Source organism: Canis lupus, chromosome 32, assembly GCF_003254725.2.
Source record: "Canis lupus dingo isolate Sandy chromosome 32, ASM325472v2, whole genome shotgun sequence".
Classification (NCBI taxonomy): Eukaryota; Metazoa; Chordata; class Mammalia; order Carnivora; family Canidae; genus Canis; species Canis lupus.
In genome coordinates, this window is record NC_064274.1 from 3,649,964 (window position 1) to 3,668,306 (window position 18,343).

The 18,343-nt window shown below is 37.9% G+C and overlaps 1 protein-coding gene and 1 long non-coding RNA gene across 5 annotated transcripts in view; one reads left to right on the forward strand and one right to left on the reverse strand.

Moving 5' to 3' along the window:
• Positions 1-18,343, forward strand: part of LOC112646670 (uncharacterized) — a 51,450-nt gene that overhangs the window by 14,725 nt on the left and 18,382 nt on the right. The window lies entirely within an intron of this gene.
• On the reverse strand, positions 8,106-17,674 carry NAA11 (N-alpha-acetyltransferase 11, NatA catalytic subunit). Of its 4 annotated transcripts, none has more exons than XM_025426879.3 (2): positions 17,160-17,674; positions 8,106-8,745 (listed from the first exon to the last, which is right to left on the reverse strand). In XM_025426879.3, the coding sequence occupies exons 1-2, from the start codon at positions 17,544-17,546 to the stop codon at positions 8,566-8,568; spliced, it is 567 nt and encodes a 188-aa protein (XP_025282664.3). In that variant the 5' UTR covers positions 17,547-17,674; the 3' UTR covers positions 8,106-8,565. The 4 variants fall into 4 exon arrangements, with proteins under 4 accessions (XP_025282664.3, XP_025282674.1, XP_025282644.1 ...); XM_025426889.3 differs by having other exon boundaries at positions 16,845-17,673; XM_025426859.3 differs by lacking the exon at positions 8,106-8,745 and adding an exon at positions 16,390-16,584 and having other exon boundaries at positions 16,845-17,673.

An 18,343-nucleotide genomic window follows, 5' to 3' on the forward strand; every position in this document is an offset into this window, starting at 1 on the left:
TCATACCTATAGTTAATTACTGGTAAACCACAATCCCCTAACCTTTTTTCCCCCCCCAGAGCCTTAATGGCCTCTGGCTATGCCTCGGGCTGTTAACTACCAAACTAGTCATTAATGCTGGTCAAGATGATTTCTTGGAGATCACTGCTCATTTATTTTTTTAATAGACAAAACAGACTTTGTTCTACACAAAGAATGAAATAGTACTTTAGCCTTTTTTTCCCTATCAAAAGCATAAAGAAACACCTATGAAAAACACATTTTACTGTTCTATTTTAAAAGCATTTCAAATATTAATTTTACTTCCAAAGTGCAAATTGAGTTTTCAATGTTCTGATTTTCACTGATAATTGTGCTTTCTTACTTTAAATGATTGTTTGCTATTGTATTTGGAAAAACACATCTTGATGAAGATATTTGATAGTGTTCTTAGTTATCTGTACCTCTTATTTTTATGTTTTGTGCAAGGAAATGTTAGGGCAATATTATTTGGCTTTTAGATTTGAAAACAGATTGGAAATAGAAGTACTTTAGTATTAGCATAAAACTGCACTGGAGCACTTTCTTCTTAAAATAAGATTTATTGATTGTAAAGGACTCTTGTTCTACAATTATTTGATGTAAAGTGGGATTTTTTACAATTTTCATTGGCTCAGTTATTCCTCATCTGTAAACCCTTGCTTTTCATTCAACCTTGCTTTTACTTGAGCACCTGCTATTGCCTGGGCACACTCAGAGATAAATAAGAGTAGAACAGAGAAGAGAGAGTGGGCAGACAGAAACCACTTAATGATCACTGAATAATCTTTTTGCAGGAAATGATATTCAAATATAAAATCCTACATTGGTATTGTTAGCCTTATTAAAATGTTTACTTACTAATTGAAAGGGAAGTTGCTGGATCCAGTATTTATTATGCACCTAATATTTTCTGAATATTGTTCTGAGTAATTTTCATGAATATTCTGATTTAACCCTTACAACAACTTTGCAGTCCTTAAAGAAATCCTACAATTATTCCTATTGTATGGATGTAGATACTGTGATTTTACTGAAGATAATGGGAAAAAGAATAAGAAAGAACTAGAGGAAAGATGCAGAAAAGAAAGTTTGGGGGCTTCAAAAATGTATATTGCTTACTTAGTACCCTATACCTTCATTTGCTCATAGACGGGAAATGCATTCTCCCTTTCTCTTGAAACCATCCCCACAGAGTCCCAGTTTAGATCCTTTAAGAAGGTATATCACACCAATCAGAGATTCATTTGAATTAAATATATATTCTTTAAAGGATCAAGCCTTCTAGTTATTTATAATTTAGTATGAATTTTTAAAAACTGCTTATTACCAACTAGGATATGGGATCTACAACTATCTATTTGCTTATTTATTTATGGGAAGTAGGAACAGAAGGGAAAAAAACTGAAAATACAATCTAAGAATGTGAGTCATTTCAAAGGAATTCTAGTCTAAGCTAGGGGTGTATAATTTAAGACCAGAAAAGAAAAATAGAATGAGTATCAGGGATGGAAGAAGAATTCAGGGTGAAGAAGTGAAAATTAATTTATGCCCTTAGCTTAGCCTAGCCCTATCTGACATAAAACAGTGTGCAACCATGTCCTGGAAAAGGTTTATGATTTATAAAGCTTTGAATTTCCAGGGATAAGCCATGAATTACAGGGTAATTCTAAAAGCTTTACATTCTAAGATAAGCCCCTATTATCCTTTTTCCTCATCAAAAACAGGAACTCCTGTTTTTTAGCAAACCTGACCCTAATGTTTTCCAATTAGAATTGTACTGGTATACAAAAATTTAAGCTATAAATATGGCCTTCTTTCTTTATTCTGAAACTACTCCCTTTCATTGTGCAAACAAAATTCCAATCAATTATTTTAAAAATGATCTATAATTTTTTTTTTTTGGACAAGGGTAATAGACCTAAAACAAATTTTATGAACAATCTTTGACATTCTAACAGTTGACAGTGTCTTCCATTATTATACACTATTACTTTTTTGTTTTTTAAATATTTTATTCATTTATTCATGAGAGACATAGAGAGAGGCAGAGACACAGGCACAGGGAGAAGTAGGCTCCATGCAGGAAGCCTGAAGTGGGACTCAATCCCAGAAGTCCAGGATCACTCTCTGGGCCGAAGGCAGGTGCCAAACTGCTGAGCCACCCAGGGATCCCCCTACAGTATTACTCTTAAACTGATTTTATAACTCTGGATTTTGATTTTATCATCAGCTGGCAAATGACTATTTCTTTTTTTTTTTTTTTTTTAATTTTTACTTATGATAGTCATCACACAGAGAGAGAGAGAGGCAGAGACATAGGCAGAGGGAGAAGCAGGCCCCATGCACCGGGAGCCCGACGTGGGATTCGATCCCGGGTCTCCAGGATCGTGCCCTGGGCCAAAGGCAGGCGCCAAACCGCTGCGCCACCCAGGGATCCCAAATGACTATTTCAGGTTACATCAGGTGCCTGGGCAGGGTTTAGTGTTGATAGGGTTGCTATCCTTACAAAGCAGGGTATATGGGATTATTTACATACTTCCAAAGCAGGTGCCTCGGAGTGTAACTCCAGGTGTAACTTACAATATGTGAGCTTAAGCACGATACGATACTACTTACTACCCATCAACTTAAGGCAGTTGAGACAAAGCTACTGATCAATTAGGGCCACAAAAGCTGTGACACTTTAGCCTTAGATGCTTACTGTATATAAACTAACCTAACCCTTATCCTAAGCCCCAATTTTAAGGAAGAAAATAAAATTAACATGTATGAAGTGCTGAAAAATATACCATAAATCATTGTTTCTCATACTGAGGAGTGCTTTACAAGGGATACAAAAGAATGAATAAATTTAAGGGACTTAAAATCTGTATCTTCAGCTTCCAACCGTACATCTTCCTAGACTGATGTGCCTGCGAGCATACTTGGTGTTGGTTCTTCTTTCTCACCTTTCCTTCATACCAATCTTTCTTCCATTTTACAAAAGAAATGTCTACCTCTCACTCACCGGGAATCTTACTAAGTAGGACACACTGTCCCAAGATACAAAATGTCTTGGATGCCAAAGGGACAATTAGAAATATTTGCTTCCTAGAAGCCTCCTTATATGAGGGAGTCCGTAAGTTTCAAGATTCTTTATAACATCTATTATTTAACAAACTTTAGCTTTTGCATCTGCTTTCAGTAAAAAAGCAGGGACAATGGGACTTAACACTTTGCTTAGGGCTCTGGAATGGAAAATCAACCAGATGCTTGCCCTAACACACTATTGCAGTTTACTAAAGCTTTTGAGTATGTGAAAACTTTGGTCACTGTGTGCATTGTGTGTGTGTGTGTGTCTTTTACTCAAAACCATGTAAAACGGGAGGCAAGTACAGTTTGATTTACATGAATAATCTTATTACATTTGAATGTTTAGGTCATAGAAAGAGATAATCTTATTAATCCCCTTTTGTTTTTAAGTGAATATACAGTTTATTTCCTACATTTATAGGAATCCGCTCCTTTCTTCATCCCTTGGAATACTCACACACATTACACATTCATCATTGTCAAAGCACTGATTTTTTTCTGGATGGCTAGGAAGGAAAAAGAAAATGATCACTGTTATTTTGCACAGTTTGAATGTTGGGATAAAAGTCTCTGAAAGTAGAAGTGTTAGCAATAGCATTTACATGTCTTCTTACAAATTACAATGCAGTTTTTCTCATACTATCTCATTACACAATAACCCTGAGGGCATGGAAGTTATTTTTATCTCTATTTTACAAATGAGAAAATTGACATGCCAGAGGATATCCAGGTAGTAATACACCAAACTAGGATTAAAAGTTAAGCCTTAGGACTCTGAGGTCTATGATTTCCCACTCTATTAAACCATCCCTTGTGAAAATTGTTCAACTTGCTAAAGACTATGTTCTCTAGGTAAGCTTTTAAAATATGCAGTTGAGAATGATGACTCCAATCCCAAAGTGCAAAATCTATCTTAATTTTGGGTAGGAAATCATATATGTATGATTTATAATCAAAGGACTTTTTCCCCCCAGAAATTCACAAAATGTAATTCCTATGTCCATATAAGGAAACATGGTGTTTAAATAACCCTTCAAGTATGTGTCAAGGAAATGAACTGTAACTTTTAAGATTTCAAAGAAGCATTCATGTCTAAAAAAAATGTGTAAAGAAGGATCTTGATAAGTCACTTGATCTGTTTCATTGGTTTTTGGCTGAGTACTATTAATACAAGTTCTAGCTCAGAACACCCAAATGATGATAGGATATGAAGAGCTAATGAAACATGAGTAGATGGGCATGTGATTCCAGACTAGTCTGGTATATGGTTCTTAAGTGGACATTGCATTATTTGAGCTTTTTGTTTTAGAAACAAATTAACAATCTAGTGTAATTTGTGAGTGTTCTCATTCTTCAAGCTGGTGCTATAGCCACATTTGCAAAATTGTAGCTGTTGTTTGCTTTACAAGAACTTGGAGAGGGGCACCTGGGTGGCTGTGGTGGAGCAGGTCTTTGGCTCAGTTGTGACCCCAGGGTCCTGGGATCAAGTCCCACATCAAATTCCTTGCTGGGAGCCTGCTTCTCCCTCTGCCTATGTTTCTGCCTCTGTCTCTCTCATGAATAAATAAATTTTTTAAAAAGTCTTAAAAAAAAAAAAAAACTTGGAGGGGAAAAAACAGGATAAAATTATGTTTATACTCTAGGGAAAGGGATGTGGGTAGACTGTGGAAAAGATTGGAGGGGGCAAATAATGACCAAGAAATGCCCTAAAAATAACATACATGACATAATCACATTTATGTAAAATATATATATAATCATATACATGGATCAAATGATTACACTTAGGTAAAATTGTGTGTATATATTTTTTAATTAATAGACTATTTGAGAGCAATTTTAGATTTACAGAAAAATGAGCAGAACATAGAGTTCCTATATACCACCTCAACCATTTCCATATTTTATAATAAACAAAAATGATTTAGATCTTTGAGTTTTTGCTACTCTTGACAAATTAAATCTGGAAGTATCACCATGGCAAAAGTGCCCTTCAAATTACTTTTATGAGGAATTCAACACCTTGTACTAGTCAGTGATTTTCAGATGGCACTTGGTGAAAAAATCTGAGCTGGAGTCAATTCGAGCTGCATCTTTTAACATAGCATCTGGGTGACTTTGATGTGTAGGTTGAAAACTCCTGGGCTAGAAATTCTTATCCCTGGCCAGAAAACCTTTCTTAAAAGTGTTTCCCACACCACCTCCACATAAAGATCTAACATCTGATGCTACAATTTAAAACAAAACAAAAGGTTGTGTTCATTTTCAAATTGTGTCAGATGTCAGCATGGAAAAAATTATTAGTGTCTGGGGTAATCTATGGACCAATGAACACAATAAATTGAGTGATAGTGAAAAGTGAAGTTTTTAAAAATCTCATATACTGTTTACTTGTTTGGATATCAAAGGTGAGGAAATATTAACTTATCAAAGCACTCTAACAGAAGATGTAATGTCAATTATTATCAATATATTTCATACTGTACATATACTTTTTTTCTTGTACACATTTTGATGAAATAGACTGGAATTTTTATTGAAATTATTAGGTCATCAACCCTATGTAATAAAACTCCAAAGACAAACAGGATTTATGTGACTCTATATTTAACAATGGGCTTCTGAATTATTTAGTGTCTAATCCAGACTGACTCAAGGGCTAGTCACAGGTGTTTTGGACTTTGTTCCAGGGTTGGAGATGAGCTTTAAGACCCTTACTAGGCAAAGTGTGGTTCCTAGACCAGCAACATCAGTATTGTCTAGAAATGGCTAGAAATGCAGACACTCAGGCCCCAACCTAGACCCACTGAAACAAAATCTGCATTTTTAACATGATCTCCAAGATGATGCATCTGCACATAAAAATTTGAAAAAAAACTTCCCTCCAGCTATTTCAGAGTCCTGATCCTTTCCAAATTTTCCCAGCTTTGAACTAACTTCCAGCACTACTCCCTACTTTTCCCACACACCCACAAACCCTATTATTTTTATTTTAGATGATCATCTTCTGCCCCTTGTTCTCATCTCCAAAGAGAGAATTCACACAAATTCTAACTATGTAACTCACAGGCTTCATTTCATTCACAAGTGTCTCTCTTGCAGCCAAAGATAACTCTTCAACTTGATAATTAATATTTTTTTTAAGATTTTATTTATTTATTTATTTATTTATTTATTTATTTATTTGAAAGGCAGAGAGAGAGAGAGGCAGAGACACAAGCAGAGGGAGAAGCAGGCTCCATGCAGGGAGCCTGACGTGGGACTCGATCCCGGGTCCCCAGGATCACACCCTGGGCTGAAGGTGGCACTAAACCGCTGAGCCACCTGGGCTGCCCAGATAATGAATATTTCTGAATAGTTTTCTGACAGACCTGAGCCCAGCCAGTAGTTTCTTTCTAACTCCAAATAAAGGAGAGGGTATGGGTCATTCTCTCCAGCTAGTACAAAGTTGTTCACCATTAACTATCCTACATCCTTGCTTCAAAGCCTTGCTTTAGCCTTTCTAGGATTGTACTTAAGTAAAAACCAGTCAGCCTATTTAAACACACACACACACACACACACACACTCTGATCTGTTCTATGTAAAAAGAACACTGTTATTACAAACAGCAGTGTCACAGGTTTCCACAATTTCAGTGTTAACAGAAAGCTACTGGTGCTGCTAAGTCACTGTTATTACTCTGGAACCACTTAGGAACATGCTAATTTATGCCCAAAGTAATATTAGTATTATTATTTATTTTACTCTTATTATCTAAAGAGGCACAGTTCAAACTAGGTAGGTTGTTATAATTCTGCCTTCTCCTGGTACAACACTGGGAAAAAGGATATAATGGTAACAAAGAAAAGCAGCCAACAGTTTTAGTAAATAACACTGCAAAAGCCAGATATCATTTCTTATTTTCCAATTACTCCAATTCCTATCATCAAGTTACTATAGACAGTAATGTGCCTGGTGCTGGAGAGAAATCACTCAGGTAAGCTGAGGCTACTCCTTCTGTTTCCCCATCTGCTAAGTTGTTAACACGAAGATATATTGACAAGGGCTCAAGGAAAACATGGAATATTTCATCGGTAAGATTATGCTGCCCTAGAGACAGATGTTAGAATGCTGCAATATTTAAAAATAAAGAGATAAACACATGCTTGAGGGGAAGGAATAAAATAGTTTTAGAGCTGGGAGAGAAAATTGAAAAGAAAAAAAGGAAAAATGGAAAGATAAATGAGAGGTTTGTATTACCACAGGAAATAGCAAATCCTTATTGTGTACGGGAAAAACTTTTAAATCTGCCTCAGGCAAGCATTTACTATTAGTAGGCATTCTTAGAGTACACTGGGGCAGATTTGTAAGAAGTGCTTAGCAGGGCTGATTATGATTACAAAGAACAGATTTATTTCTTGTCATCAGATGGTTAATGTCAAGGCTTTGACTTAAAACCATATACACTAGTTTTCATAAAATTTAAACATGAGAAATGTTATATACTATGGTAATTCATATTCAGCGAATATAAAAACAACATTAAGTAATGATAACTCTGTATTTAGCTAGTGACTTACAATGCAGAGGTCAAAGCATTTTGTCTTCACTTATTTTACTGGAGAAAAATAGGAAAACAGGATTATAATGGTGGGTTATATAAAAATATTTACAAAGGATATACAGTTGCCATGTATTAGGTCAACAAAGCATTTTAAACTGTAGATTTTCCCTTTTTTTTGGCTATAGTTTTCACTTTTTTATAAATAAAATGCAAAGAGTGGCAATAGGAAAGTGAAAGGAACTTTGGTCTTGAATTCAAATAGACTCTGGTTCAGATCCTAGATATTTACTCTGCTTCTCTAAGCTTCAGGTTTTGTCACCTATAAAACAGGAATTATAACACTTATCTCCTAGGGGTGCTGAGTTAAATTATCATTAATAAAAGTCTTACATTGTACCTGAATATCATAGGTACTCAATAAATGGCAAGTTATGTCATAAGAAAAAAAAAAACTGACACCAACAAGGAGATTACATATTGCAGTTTAATTACTGGTTGTCCTTTTTCTTAAAATCTCCAAGTTCTGATTGCATAGTAGAACCCCTTAGTCGTGACTTTTTCCAACTGGTAGAGAGGGAAAATACCTCCCCAAGAAAGGGGAGGGTATGACAGAGTCGATGAGTTCCCAGAGAAAGGAAGAGAAAAACAGAATACTTCTAGAAAAGGAGAAGGGAGAGAAAGGAAGGCATGAGGTCTGACTTGATGGTTCTATCGCCTCAAGAATGAAAACCCAGATAAATAATGTCAGAAACTGAAAGCAGAGGAGCTTAAGGAGTTTGCCCTTTTTCCTGTTCAGCATTCTGGGAGAAAACACTGCAAGACAACCACACCCAACACAGGACTACTACGGAGTAAAATGGTGGCATGGTGTGAGTAGGCCAAAGAAGATTCTGTGATGGCAGGCCTCAAACTTTCTTGGCTCTTGTTCAGGAAGCTCTTCTATCCAGGCATTCCTTTATAATCGCAGTAGGATATGTGGAAGGTTGCTGTTGAGAGTGAGAAGCCACTGGTGTCACTGAGATGACCCCAGAAAAGGTGCTGCAGAGCAGACAGGCTAAGCCAGGGCTCAGAAGGCAGACGTGGCTGAGACACGAGGAACTGCAATGCTGTTGAGAAGTGAGAAGACAGCGAGTGAGCAAGAGAGGGCTTACAGGTTCTAACCACTCTAAAAGAATAAAATACTGGCTTAACCAGTAAGACTTCAGCAGTTGATCAACAAGATAGTAGTAACCAGTTTAGACTATAGATACATCTCCGTGGACACCAATGGAAATTGAGATGACAGCACAAAGATCCACATGTGGATCTGGGGGTCTCTCCCCTTACAGCCATGAGGACACATGAACTTTTCCTAGTACCTAAAATCCACTTCTGCCAGGAAAGGGGAAGGAGGGAGAACACTGAAACACCCCCCAAAATCCAATTTTAACCTAAAGAAACCAAGATACTTTTGCTTGCCATCTTCAAATTCTAGCCCATCCTACTCCACTCAGAAAGAAATTTATTTCAATTCTAAAGAAATGAAAGGCCTTTTTAGCTCTTGATAAGCTAGATACAATGTGTCCAATTCTATAAGTCATATTTTCTTTCTGTGAGACCAGGAGATGAAACCAAAATATCCATTAGATCTCTTTATTCATAACTTTAAGATGTTCTAATTAAGTTAGGTAATAGGAAATAGTACCTTATATACATTTTCCTTTTTAAAATTACTGCATAGGTAATTTGGGAGTTTCCTTTCTTCCGTCATTCATTTAGTAAATATTGACTGCATACTTACAATGAATGAATAATGTGCCAGGAGTTTAGGAAACAAAGATAAAGGAGACATGAACCCTATCCTTAATAAGGCAGAAAGGTTTATAATGATATGTGAATGGAATATATAAGTTAAAGAAAAGCTAGTTGAGTATTGCTGCCCATTGCTGAATAACTGCAAAACAACAACAGAACTTTACAACTGTAAAGATGCATTTTTCTCATCTATCAAGTGCACCCAAAAATAAGATAAAGGTTATTATGCACACAGCAGTTAAAAAGCATTTTTTCCACAAAATCATAATTACAGAAAAGTCAGTTTCTAGAATAACAATAGTAAATCAAGTTGTAAGACAGAAACATACAGTACAAAATCTTATTTTTCTTTAAGTTTATTTGCTGAAATAGAGGAATAAGATGTGAGAGAATGGGTCAGAAAGACTATCTTCATTACCTTTTTCAATTTGTTTCAAATATTAAGATAGGCATGCAAAAGTAGTTATATGAAAACCAAATATTCTATAGTTGTTTTAATTTTCTCAGTAAATACTGCTTGATAATATTAAGACATTAAATTTTAAAAGTCAAATAACAATGTAATAAATGCCCTAGGACACTTCATTCTTTAAGGGTGCAGAAGCTTTTTAGAGTGATTCTTTTAAAAATACAAATATTAAAGCTCTTAATTAGCTTATTAAATTCAAATTTGTAAATTACCAGGATTTTTTAAGATAAAAATCTTAATCTTAATTGTATATTATCAAAACATTTACCCAATTCCCAAACACTGCACGTCATTTACAAATATTTAGTATCAAAATTACCTAGAATGAGAAATATTAAATTTCAGTAAAGCTAAATTACAAGTCCTTGTAAGTTTTTTTCCTTAGTTTATTTTTTTCTTTTTTCTTTTTCTTTTTAATTGGAGTTCAATTTGCCAACATATAACATATCACCCAGTGCTCATCCCGCCAAGTGCCCCCCTCAGTACCCCTCACCCAGTCATCCCATCCCCCCGACCCACCTCCCTTTCCACTACCCCTTGTTCGTTTCCCAGAGTTAGGAGTCTCTCATGATCTGTCACCTTCTCTGATATTTCCCACTCACTTTCTCTCCTTTCCCCTTTATTCCCTTTCACTATTTTTTTATATTCCCCAAATGAATGAGACCGTATGATGTTTGTCCTTCTCCGACTGACGTATTTCACTCAGTATAATACCCTCCAGTTCCATCTATGTCGAAGCAAATCGTGGGTATTTGTTGTTTCTAATGGCTGAACATTACCAGGATTTCTTAAAGGTGGGCAATAGAAGCTTGAGAATTTTTTTTTTTTTTTTTTGGCATAGAGCCCAATGCAGGGCTTGAACTCACCACCTTGAGATCAAGACCTGAGCTGAGATCAAGAGTTGGACACTTAACTGACTGAGCAACCCTGGTGCCCCTAGCCTGAAAAATATTTTAATTGTTAACATGATTTTATGAATATAAAACAGAATTTTATACTTTACTTTTTTTATGCTTTGCTTAAAAAAAACACACCTATGCAGTTTTGAGGATATTAGTCTATAGAAATAGCACTGCAGAATGTTTTCAGGAAGGTTTTTTCCTCTGGCTCCACTGCCATTCACATAATTTTTAATATCCTCTTTACCTTGTATCTTCTACCATAAAGCTCACATTCGAATTTATATACTGGAGCACAGATAGAGTATACAATTTAGGAAAAAACCTCTGCTTCTATCAGTTACCCCTGACAAAGTTGGTATTTCATTCACTCTAAATGTACATCGTATACTGATTGAAAAGTGACATTGTTAGAGATTATAAATAATTCAACAAATGGTATCTATCTGATTAGTATCTCAAAACAATATTTTATCTCTTCCCAACCCCCTCTTTATCTTCACAGAGTGTATTTGCATTTGAAATCTATGGTTTCTGGCATTTCTGGGGTAAGGTTATACTAGGAATTTACCAGACCTGTCAGTCTCTAACTTTCTTCCATATTTCATTATATCATTCCAGTTATAATTAGTTGTCTGGTAAAATTAAGAACAGTCTATTTCAGTGAATGCGTATGTGAACATTTAACAACTTTTTGTTAGGATGACAGCTTAGCGACAGAAAGAATAAACCAGAAAGGAGAGTCACTGAAGTAACCCTGGCTAACTCAGTATTGCTAGCTGAATGGAAAATTTTGAGATTTTGCTTTTTTTTTCTTTTTTGTTATTAATCATCAAGCACATATTTCATGTCAGGAGATAAGCATCAGTTTGATAGCATTCCTGCCTCAACTAGCATGTTTTGAACTGACCTGTCTTCATTGCTACAGCTCCCTAGAAACTTTGCTGTTGATTAGCATTGATTCAGCTGAATGCTTTGACATTCAGCTTGTCAGTGAAAGCTATTTTAATCATTAAGATGCATCTCCCTTCCAAGATTGCAAACTGTTGCTACTTATACATAACATTTTATCATTTGATTATTGTGGAGAAGAAAAGTAAAGAAGCTGAATGGTTACTATTTTTTTTTAAAGATAGATCGATAGATAGATAGATTTATTTATTTATTTATTTATTCATTCATTCATTCAGAGAGAGAGAGAGAGAGGAGAGAGGCAGAGACACAGGCAGAGGGAGAAGCAGGCTCCATGCAGGGAGCCCGACGTGGGACTCGATCCCGGGTCTCCAGGATCACACCCGGGCTGCAGGCAGCGCTAAACCGCTGTGCCACCGGGGCTGCCCTGAATGGTTACTATTACTACAGATTATATTAAGAGCTAAAATTTACAAAATATTTGCCTGTGAGGTGTTGTGCTAAACAATTTATACGGATTGTCTCATTTAATCCTCACCATTATGGAGTCTCACTATCATAGTGTTCATTTATTATCTGTAAGTCAGGCAGCCCTCATCTGTAAAATGGAGTAATAGTACATAACTTCAAGGGCTATTATGAAGATTAAATGAGATCATTCATAGACAGTCCCTAGAATAGCATCTGTAACATAGTGAATTTCATATTCTTAGCAGTAATTTTTATTACTTTGTAGATGAAGTCACTCAGTCTCCTTCACCAACTGCCCTACTCACCATCACCTCTAACTTTAACTGTTTCTATTGCCCAGACCCAAAGGAGGAGAGAAAAGAAAATGGAAAGTTACTATTTCAAGACTTTCTCTGTAGGTATTTGAACTCTAGCTCCAAGGAAGGTGTGTCATAATTGTGGCAGGATAATTAACCTTTAAAATCCTTTCTTCCTGTTCTTTCTGTCCTCACAAGTAGGCTTTTCCCATACAGGCAATTAAACATACATACTAGTGAAATTCTGTTGAGTGGGATGGCGATGAGGGATGATAACTGAAACTTTACAGTTTGGGGGTTTTCAGAATAAAGGAGTCATTTCTTTCAGGCTCTAATGAGAGGCATGAAGGCAGCAAGGTAGCCAAATCCTAGTTTTCCATGCCCAAGTCTGTACAAGAACAGAAAATACGTGTCCTGTGATTAAGCAGATAGCTCCGGGTAGCCTCACGTTATGGCGAGGGAGCAGCACAACAATCCCAAGCTCTTAGATAGGCAGGAAGCAGAATTTCTCCTAGTCCACAGCAGTATGAGGATGTCTCCTACCATTGCAGAAACTATGCTGTCTGGTTACCAGAACTCATTCTTCTTCTTCCTGGGCACACAGCTAAATAACATTTCCTAGCTTTCTATACAGTTAGTGGGAAAATGGTACTGCCTTTTTTTCTTAGGATTTTATTTGTGAGAGTGAGTGTGCAAGTGTACACAAGTCTGGGGGGGGCGGGGGGGACAGAGGGAGAAGCAGACTCCTCACTGAGCGGGGAGCCCGACTGGGATCATGACCTGAGAAGGAAGACACTTAACTGACTGAACTGCCCAGGCGCCCCAAAGTGGTACTGACTTTAAAACCTACATAAACTTCCATGTGAATTCTCTTCCCTTATCTGTATGTTGAATGTATATGAGTCAGTAGGGGACACATGACTCTAGAAAATGGCAGAGTTGCTGAATCAGGGGTTCTTAACCTGCAATTTTATAATAGAATTTAGATTATGACTGGGGATTTGGAACAGCAATATCCATATTTTCATTAACCTCTAACTGAAATTTAGCATTTCCTTCAATTATGAATGTAAGCACCGATGCATACGAGGACTAGCATTACTTGTGGCTTTGTCACCAACAAAAATACCTAAACCATAGGTACCTTCATATTATATTACAGCTGTTGAAGGTATCTCAAAATATCATTTATAACCAAATTTTCTTTGAAGTAACAGCAATTACTAGGCCCATAGGTACTTTCATATTATATTACAGCTGTTGAACGTATCTCAAAATATCATTTATAACCAAATTTTCTTTGAAGTAACAGTAATTACTAGGCCCACTGCTTGATTTTTAAATTTCATATGCTAACAAAGAGGCACATACATAACAAATTTATTTTAAAATAGCTTGATAACTGTATTTCAGTAAAACTGGTTTCCTTTGAAATCCTAAATGATTTGTCTGCCTTTTAAAAAACAACTTTCTTAGAAGAGATCCCTTGGCTTCACTAGATTGCCACAGAGGTTATGGGGAAAAAAAAAACAAAGTAAGAACAACTGTTCTCAATGGATTTCTGAATGACTTTATAGAGTAGGGCCCCACTTTTCCTTTTCCTTTCACATCCCTACCACACTGCTGACTGACCCACACTGGACTGTGATGTAAGAAATAAGCTCTTATTTTGTTAACTTACTGAGATTGAAGGTTATTTATTTTTTTTTAGGACAGTTTGCCTATGTAGACTAATCCCCTTGCTACCAAAATGGCCCAAACATGGCAGAGTATAGAGACCTTAAGAGGCTTCTGGGTAGAAAGGACCCAGAAGTGAATAGCGAAGACCAAAGATTAGATGGGGCCAAGGAAGAGGACTGAGCAGATATCAACCTGGAAGGATACTACAGGAATCATCTCCTTCAACTTAGTAATATAAAGAAACATTTTAACTAGCCCTGAATTTGGACACTGACATTTGTAATTGTCACACAATAATTTTCTTATTTCATAATATATATTATTTTCTCTTCCCCTATTAGGATGACAGTCTTTTTTGTTTCTCATAGCAGATATTAAGCACTTTTGAATTCATCAAAGTATGTGTATATATGTGTATATATACACACAAATGTAAATATATGTAATATAAAGTATATAAATAACAAAATATTTAAAAATATATGAATCCTTTATATATATGAATATATATAATTTATTCATTATTTTAAAGCAATCTTCAATTAGCTCTGTTTTAAAATCCTTCTTAGCTACAGTGTAACAGCTGAAGAGAAGGCAGCAACCAGGAAGATGAGATCAATATTACAGAAGTCCGATTTAGTGATCTGAACATTGGTAATTTTTAAAGGCTTGCTGATATAAATGAAAGTCTTGACAGAGCTCTCAAGATTTTTTTCCTGCTTTTCAGTTTTCATTTTAATTCCAGTTAGTTCACATATAGTGTTATAGGAGTTTCAGGTGTATAGTATAGTAATTCAACACTTCCGTACATCACTCTGTGTTCATTACAAGAGCATTCCTTAATCTCCATCATTTATCTAACCAAGCCCCCACCTCCTTCAGGGTTTTTAATTTGACAACACTTCTCCTAAGGCATTAAGTTTTATTTCATTTTACCTTCCCTTTTAGACTGTTTTGCTGCCTTTATCTTAAACTTAGACTAAATGAATCAGTCATTTTGAAATGTTCATGTTGTTAAAAACCAGATGCAAAGAGTCTTCTGAGATTAGACTCTTTCTAACCTCTATGAAATTACTGTATCTAAATTTTTATAACCTATGGAACTGTATGTGAATGATAATAAAATAGGGTTAGTGTGCAATACAGTTTGGGTTTCAGCATTAAAAGTCACAAAAAAGTTAAGTGTCACATAATGCAAACATCAACCTGTCCAGATCATAACTGTGTACCAACCCTAAGCGTCATGCCTGGTAAATAAAAATATTTAAGAATGAGTAAATCAAGCAGCATTTATTTTAACTATATGCAGTGTCTATCATTCATGAATGGACCTTAAGGTGAGGTGACTAGGTTTAGAAGTTAAAGCTTCCAAGTGGACAGTAGCTCATGATCCTTGAAATTCTTAGGGTGTTAGAAAGTCCTGATGGAAATTAAATAGTCTTTTAAAACTAATTTTTAGTGGCTGCTTAGTGTTAGCATTAATGTATTAGGAAGTATACTAACTTTCACACATTCAAAAGAGTAAAGAATAGGACAATGACTCCCCCCCCCAAGTACTCACTGCCAACCTCAACAATTAGCACATGTTGCCATTCTTATTTTATATATTTCTCCCTTCCTAACTTTTTTCCTCTCTTTTTGCTGGAAATTTTAAAGTAGACCTCATTTTCTCTCACCTTTAATTATTTCAGTAAGTAGCTATAATAAATAAGGACTTAAAAAAAAAAATACAATACCATTTAGTTCACCAAACAAAATCACTGACAATTCCTTAGTAACGTAGGCCATGCTCACAAATTTTGCTTGATTATCTCAAAATGCCTTGTATTTGATTTATTTAAATCAGGACCCAAACAATGTCCACGATGGTTACTTTTGGATAACATATCCCTAAAGTTTATTTTAATAAGTCCCTCCTCCCCTTTTTAAAATGGCAATTATTTGTTTGTTGAAACCAAGCATTTTTTTTCTGTAGAAATTCTCTCTCTGTAATTAGCTGGCTGAATCATGGCACAATTTAATATGTTCCTGTAATTTTTTTTTTTTTTAATAGAAATGGTAGTTAGACCTAGAGAACACTGTTGGGATTCAAGATTAATTTTACACACACACAATTTCCTTTTGGCAAGAATATTTCCTAGGTGTTACTGTGCAATTCGTATTACATTAGGAGGCACCGTAACATTTGTCTCCCTTCTAGAGATGTTATACTTGCCCAGTGACTTCAAGCGTTGTCAACCTGATCCACGACTGCAAGCGCTTCAGCTTTCACGGAGCAGTTATTAGCCGCTGATAACAACGGTTGGCTAAATCTCTGGTTTTTATCAGGAGTTACAAAATAGTGATTTTATGATTCTACCATTCTTTCTGCACTTATTAGCTGTGATCCTGTAGGAGATTTCTTTCACCAACGATGCGGGTACCCTGAAATACAATTCACACTAAAAAAGCTGGATAAATGCTGGTTTCTTTTACTCCATGTAATCTACTTTTAGCTTCTAAGTAGGAATCCTACTAACTTGCAATAGTGAGCAAGGAGTCCCCTCCAATCCACTCTACTCTCCTCCCCGAGGTCACCAGGTGGTCCAGCAGGTCTAGCCTGGGATGGGACAGGATGGGAGCGGGCAGGCCCAGGGTGTGATGCAGGAACTCAGGGGACAAGGGACTGAATCGGGACAGAATACCTTAAGCAGGTTCTAGGAGGTGGAATCTGAATCTTCTGAGCTGTTCTGGACATCGGTGCCCTCCGTGGACTCGCTGGGCTCCTTGCTGTCGCTGCCACTACTGTCAGCGGCGGGGTTCTCCTCCCGACCATCCTCTTGGGAGCTAGGAAGCGTGTTTCCCTGCGTTTCCTGGTTTCCCCGGGAGCCCAACACCACACCCCCGCACTTCTTCAGCTCCAGCTGCCTTCTCAGCTCATCTGCCATCTGCGAGAGATCTCGCTTCATAGCGTAAGCGTCTTCCCCGTCTGCATAGTATTTGGGCTCCACCTCACTAACCTGAAAGCGGAGGGTGTTGGAATACAGGTGCAAGGCTGCTCGGTTACTCTTCCTGACGTGCAGGGACACGTACTTGGCACTGAAGTTCTCGATCATGGCCCGGGAGGCCTGGTCCATCAGCTTCTGGGCCAGGCCGAGGCGACGGTGTGAACGCTTCACGGCCAGTGAGGTGATGTGTCCATGGGGGACGTCGTCTGGGTCCTCCTCCATTTTGGCCAGGACGTAGCCCACGACCTTCCCGTCCTCGTCCTCGGCGATGTAAGAAAGCTGGGGCCAGGACAGGCCGTGGTAGAAGTAGTACTTCATCTGGTAGTTCTCCGGCAGGCAAAGGAGGTTGCAGTGCTGCATGTTAACCAGGTCGTCTGGCCGAGCATTGCGGATGTTCATAACGGCGGCGGGAAAGAAAGGGGAGTCGGGAGACGGTGACCAGGGCACAGGCCTCCGCCTCGAGGGCCCGCGGCGAAGCGCCGACGCCGGGGGTGCCTGCCGCGGGGGACGCCGGAGGGCGGGAAGCCAGGGCGGCGGGAGGCGGAAGAGGCGGTGCTAAGATGCGGCTCTCGGGAGAGCGACGGCGGCCGCAGCCAATGAGGGCTTCGCGCGGGGGGCGGGAGGGCGGTGCGCGCGACGCTGGGCGGAAGCAGGGGGCGGGCCGTGCGCGGCCTTGGGGCGTCGCTGCTTTGGCGTCCGCTGTTCCGTCTGTTGCTGCTGCTGGAGCCGTCAGGGATGGCTTCTTGATGTGGATACGTCTGGGTGAACTTTGGTGACCTCAAGAGACCCGGATAACCGGAATGAATGGACGTCAAGAACCAGAACGTTGCTCACGCCCCGGAAATTCCCGCTCAGATCCCCTTCCGGCGCCCCCTGACCTGCCCTGACCTGCCCTGACCTGCCCGACGGCCATCGTGCCCCCTGCACCTAGATTTCCGACGGTGTAGTCGGGAGCTCTTCACCTTCTTTCCCGTTTGATATTCCGTTGCCTGAATAGGTCACAATTTATTCAACCCTATTCTACCGTGGGGGGTTGTATTCTTTCCATTTTGGGGGGATATAGCGGGGAGTGTAGCTGAACGTTCCGGAACATGCCTTTTATAGAGACATCCATGTTTGCCGAGGATGAGAACGGCGTCGCATCGGAAGATATTATGATGTTCAACTTTTATGAATTCTTGCAAGCAGTTTTCCGA

Bases quoted from the DNA above. Each gene is read 5' to 3' on its own strand.
- NAA11 (XM_025426889.3), bottom strand. From the start codon at position 17,546: ATGAACATCCGCAATGCTCGGCCAGACGACCTGGTTAACATGCAGCAC.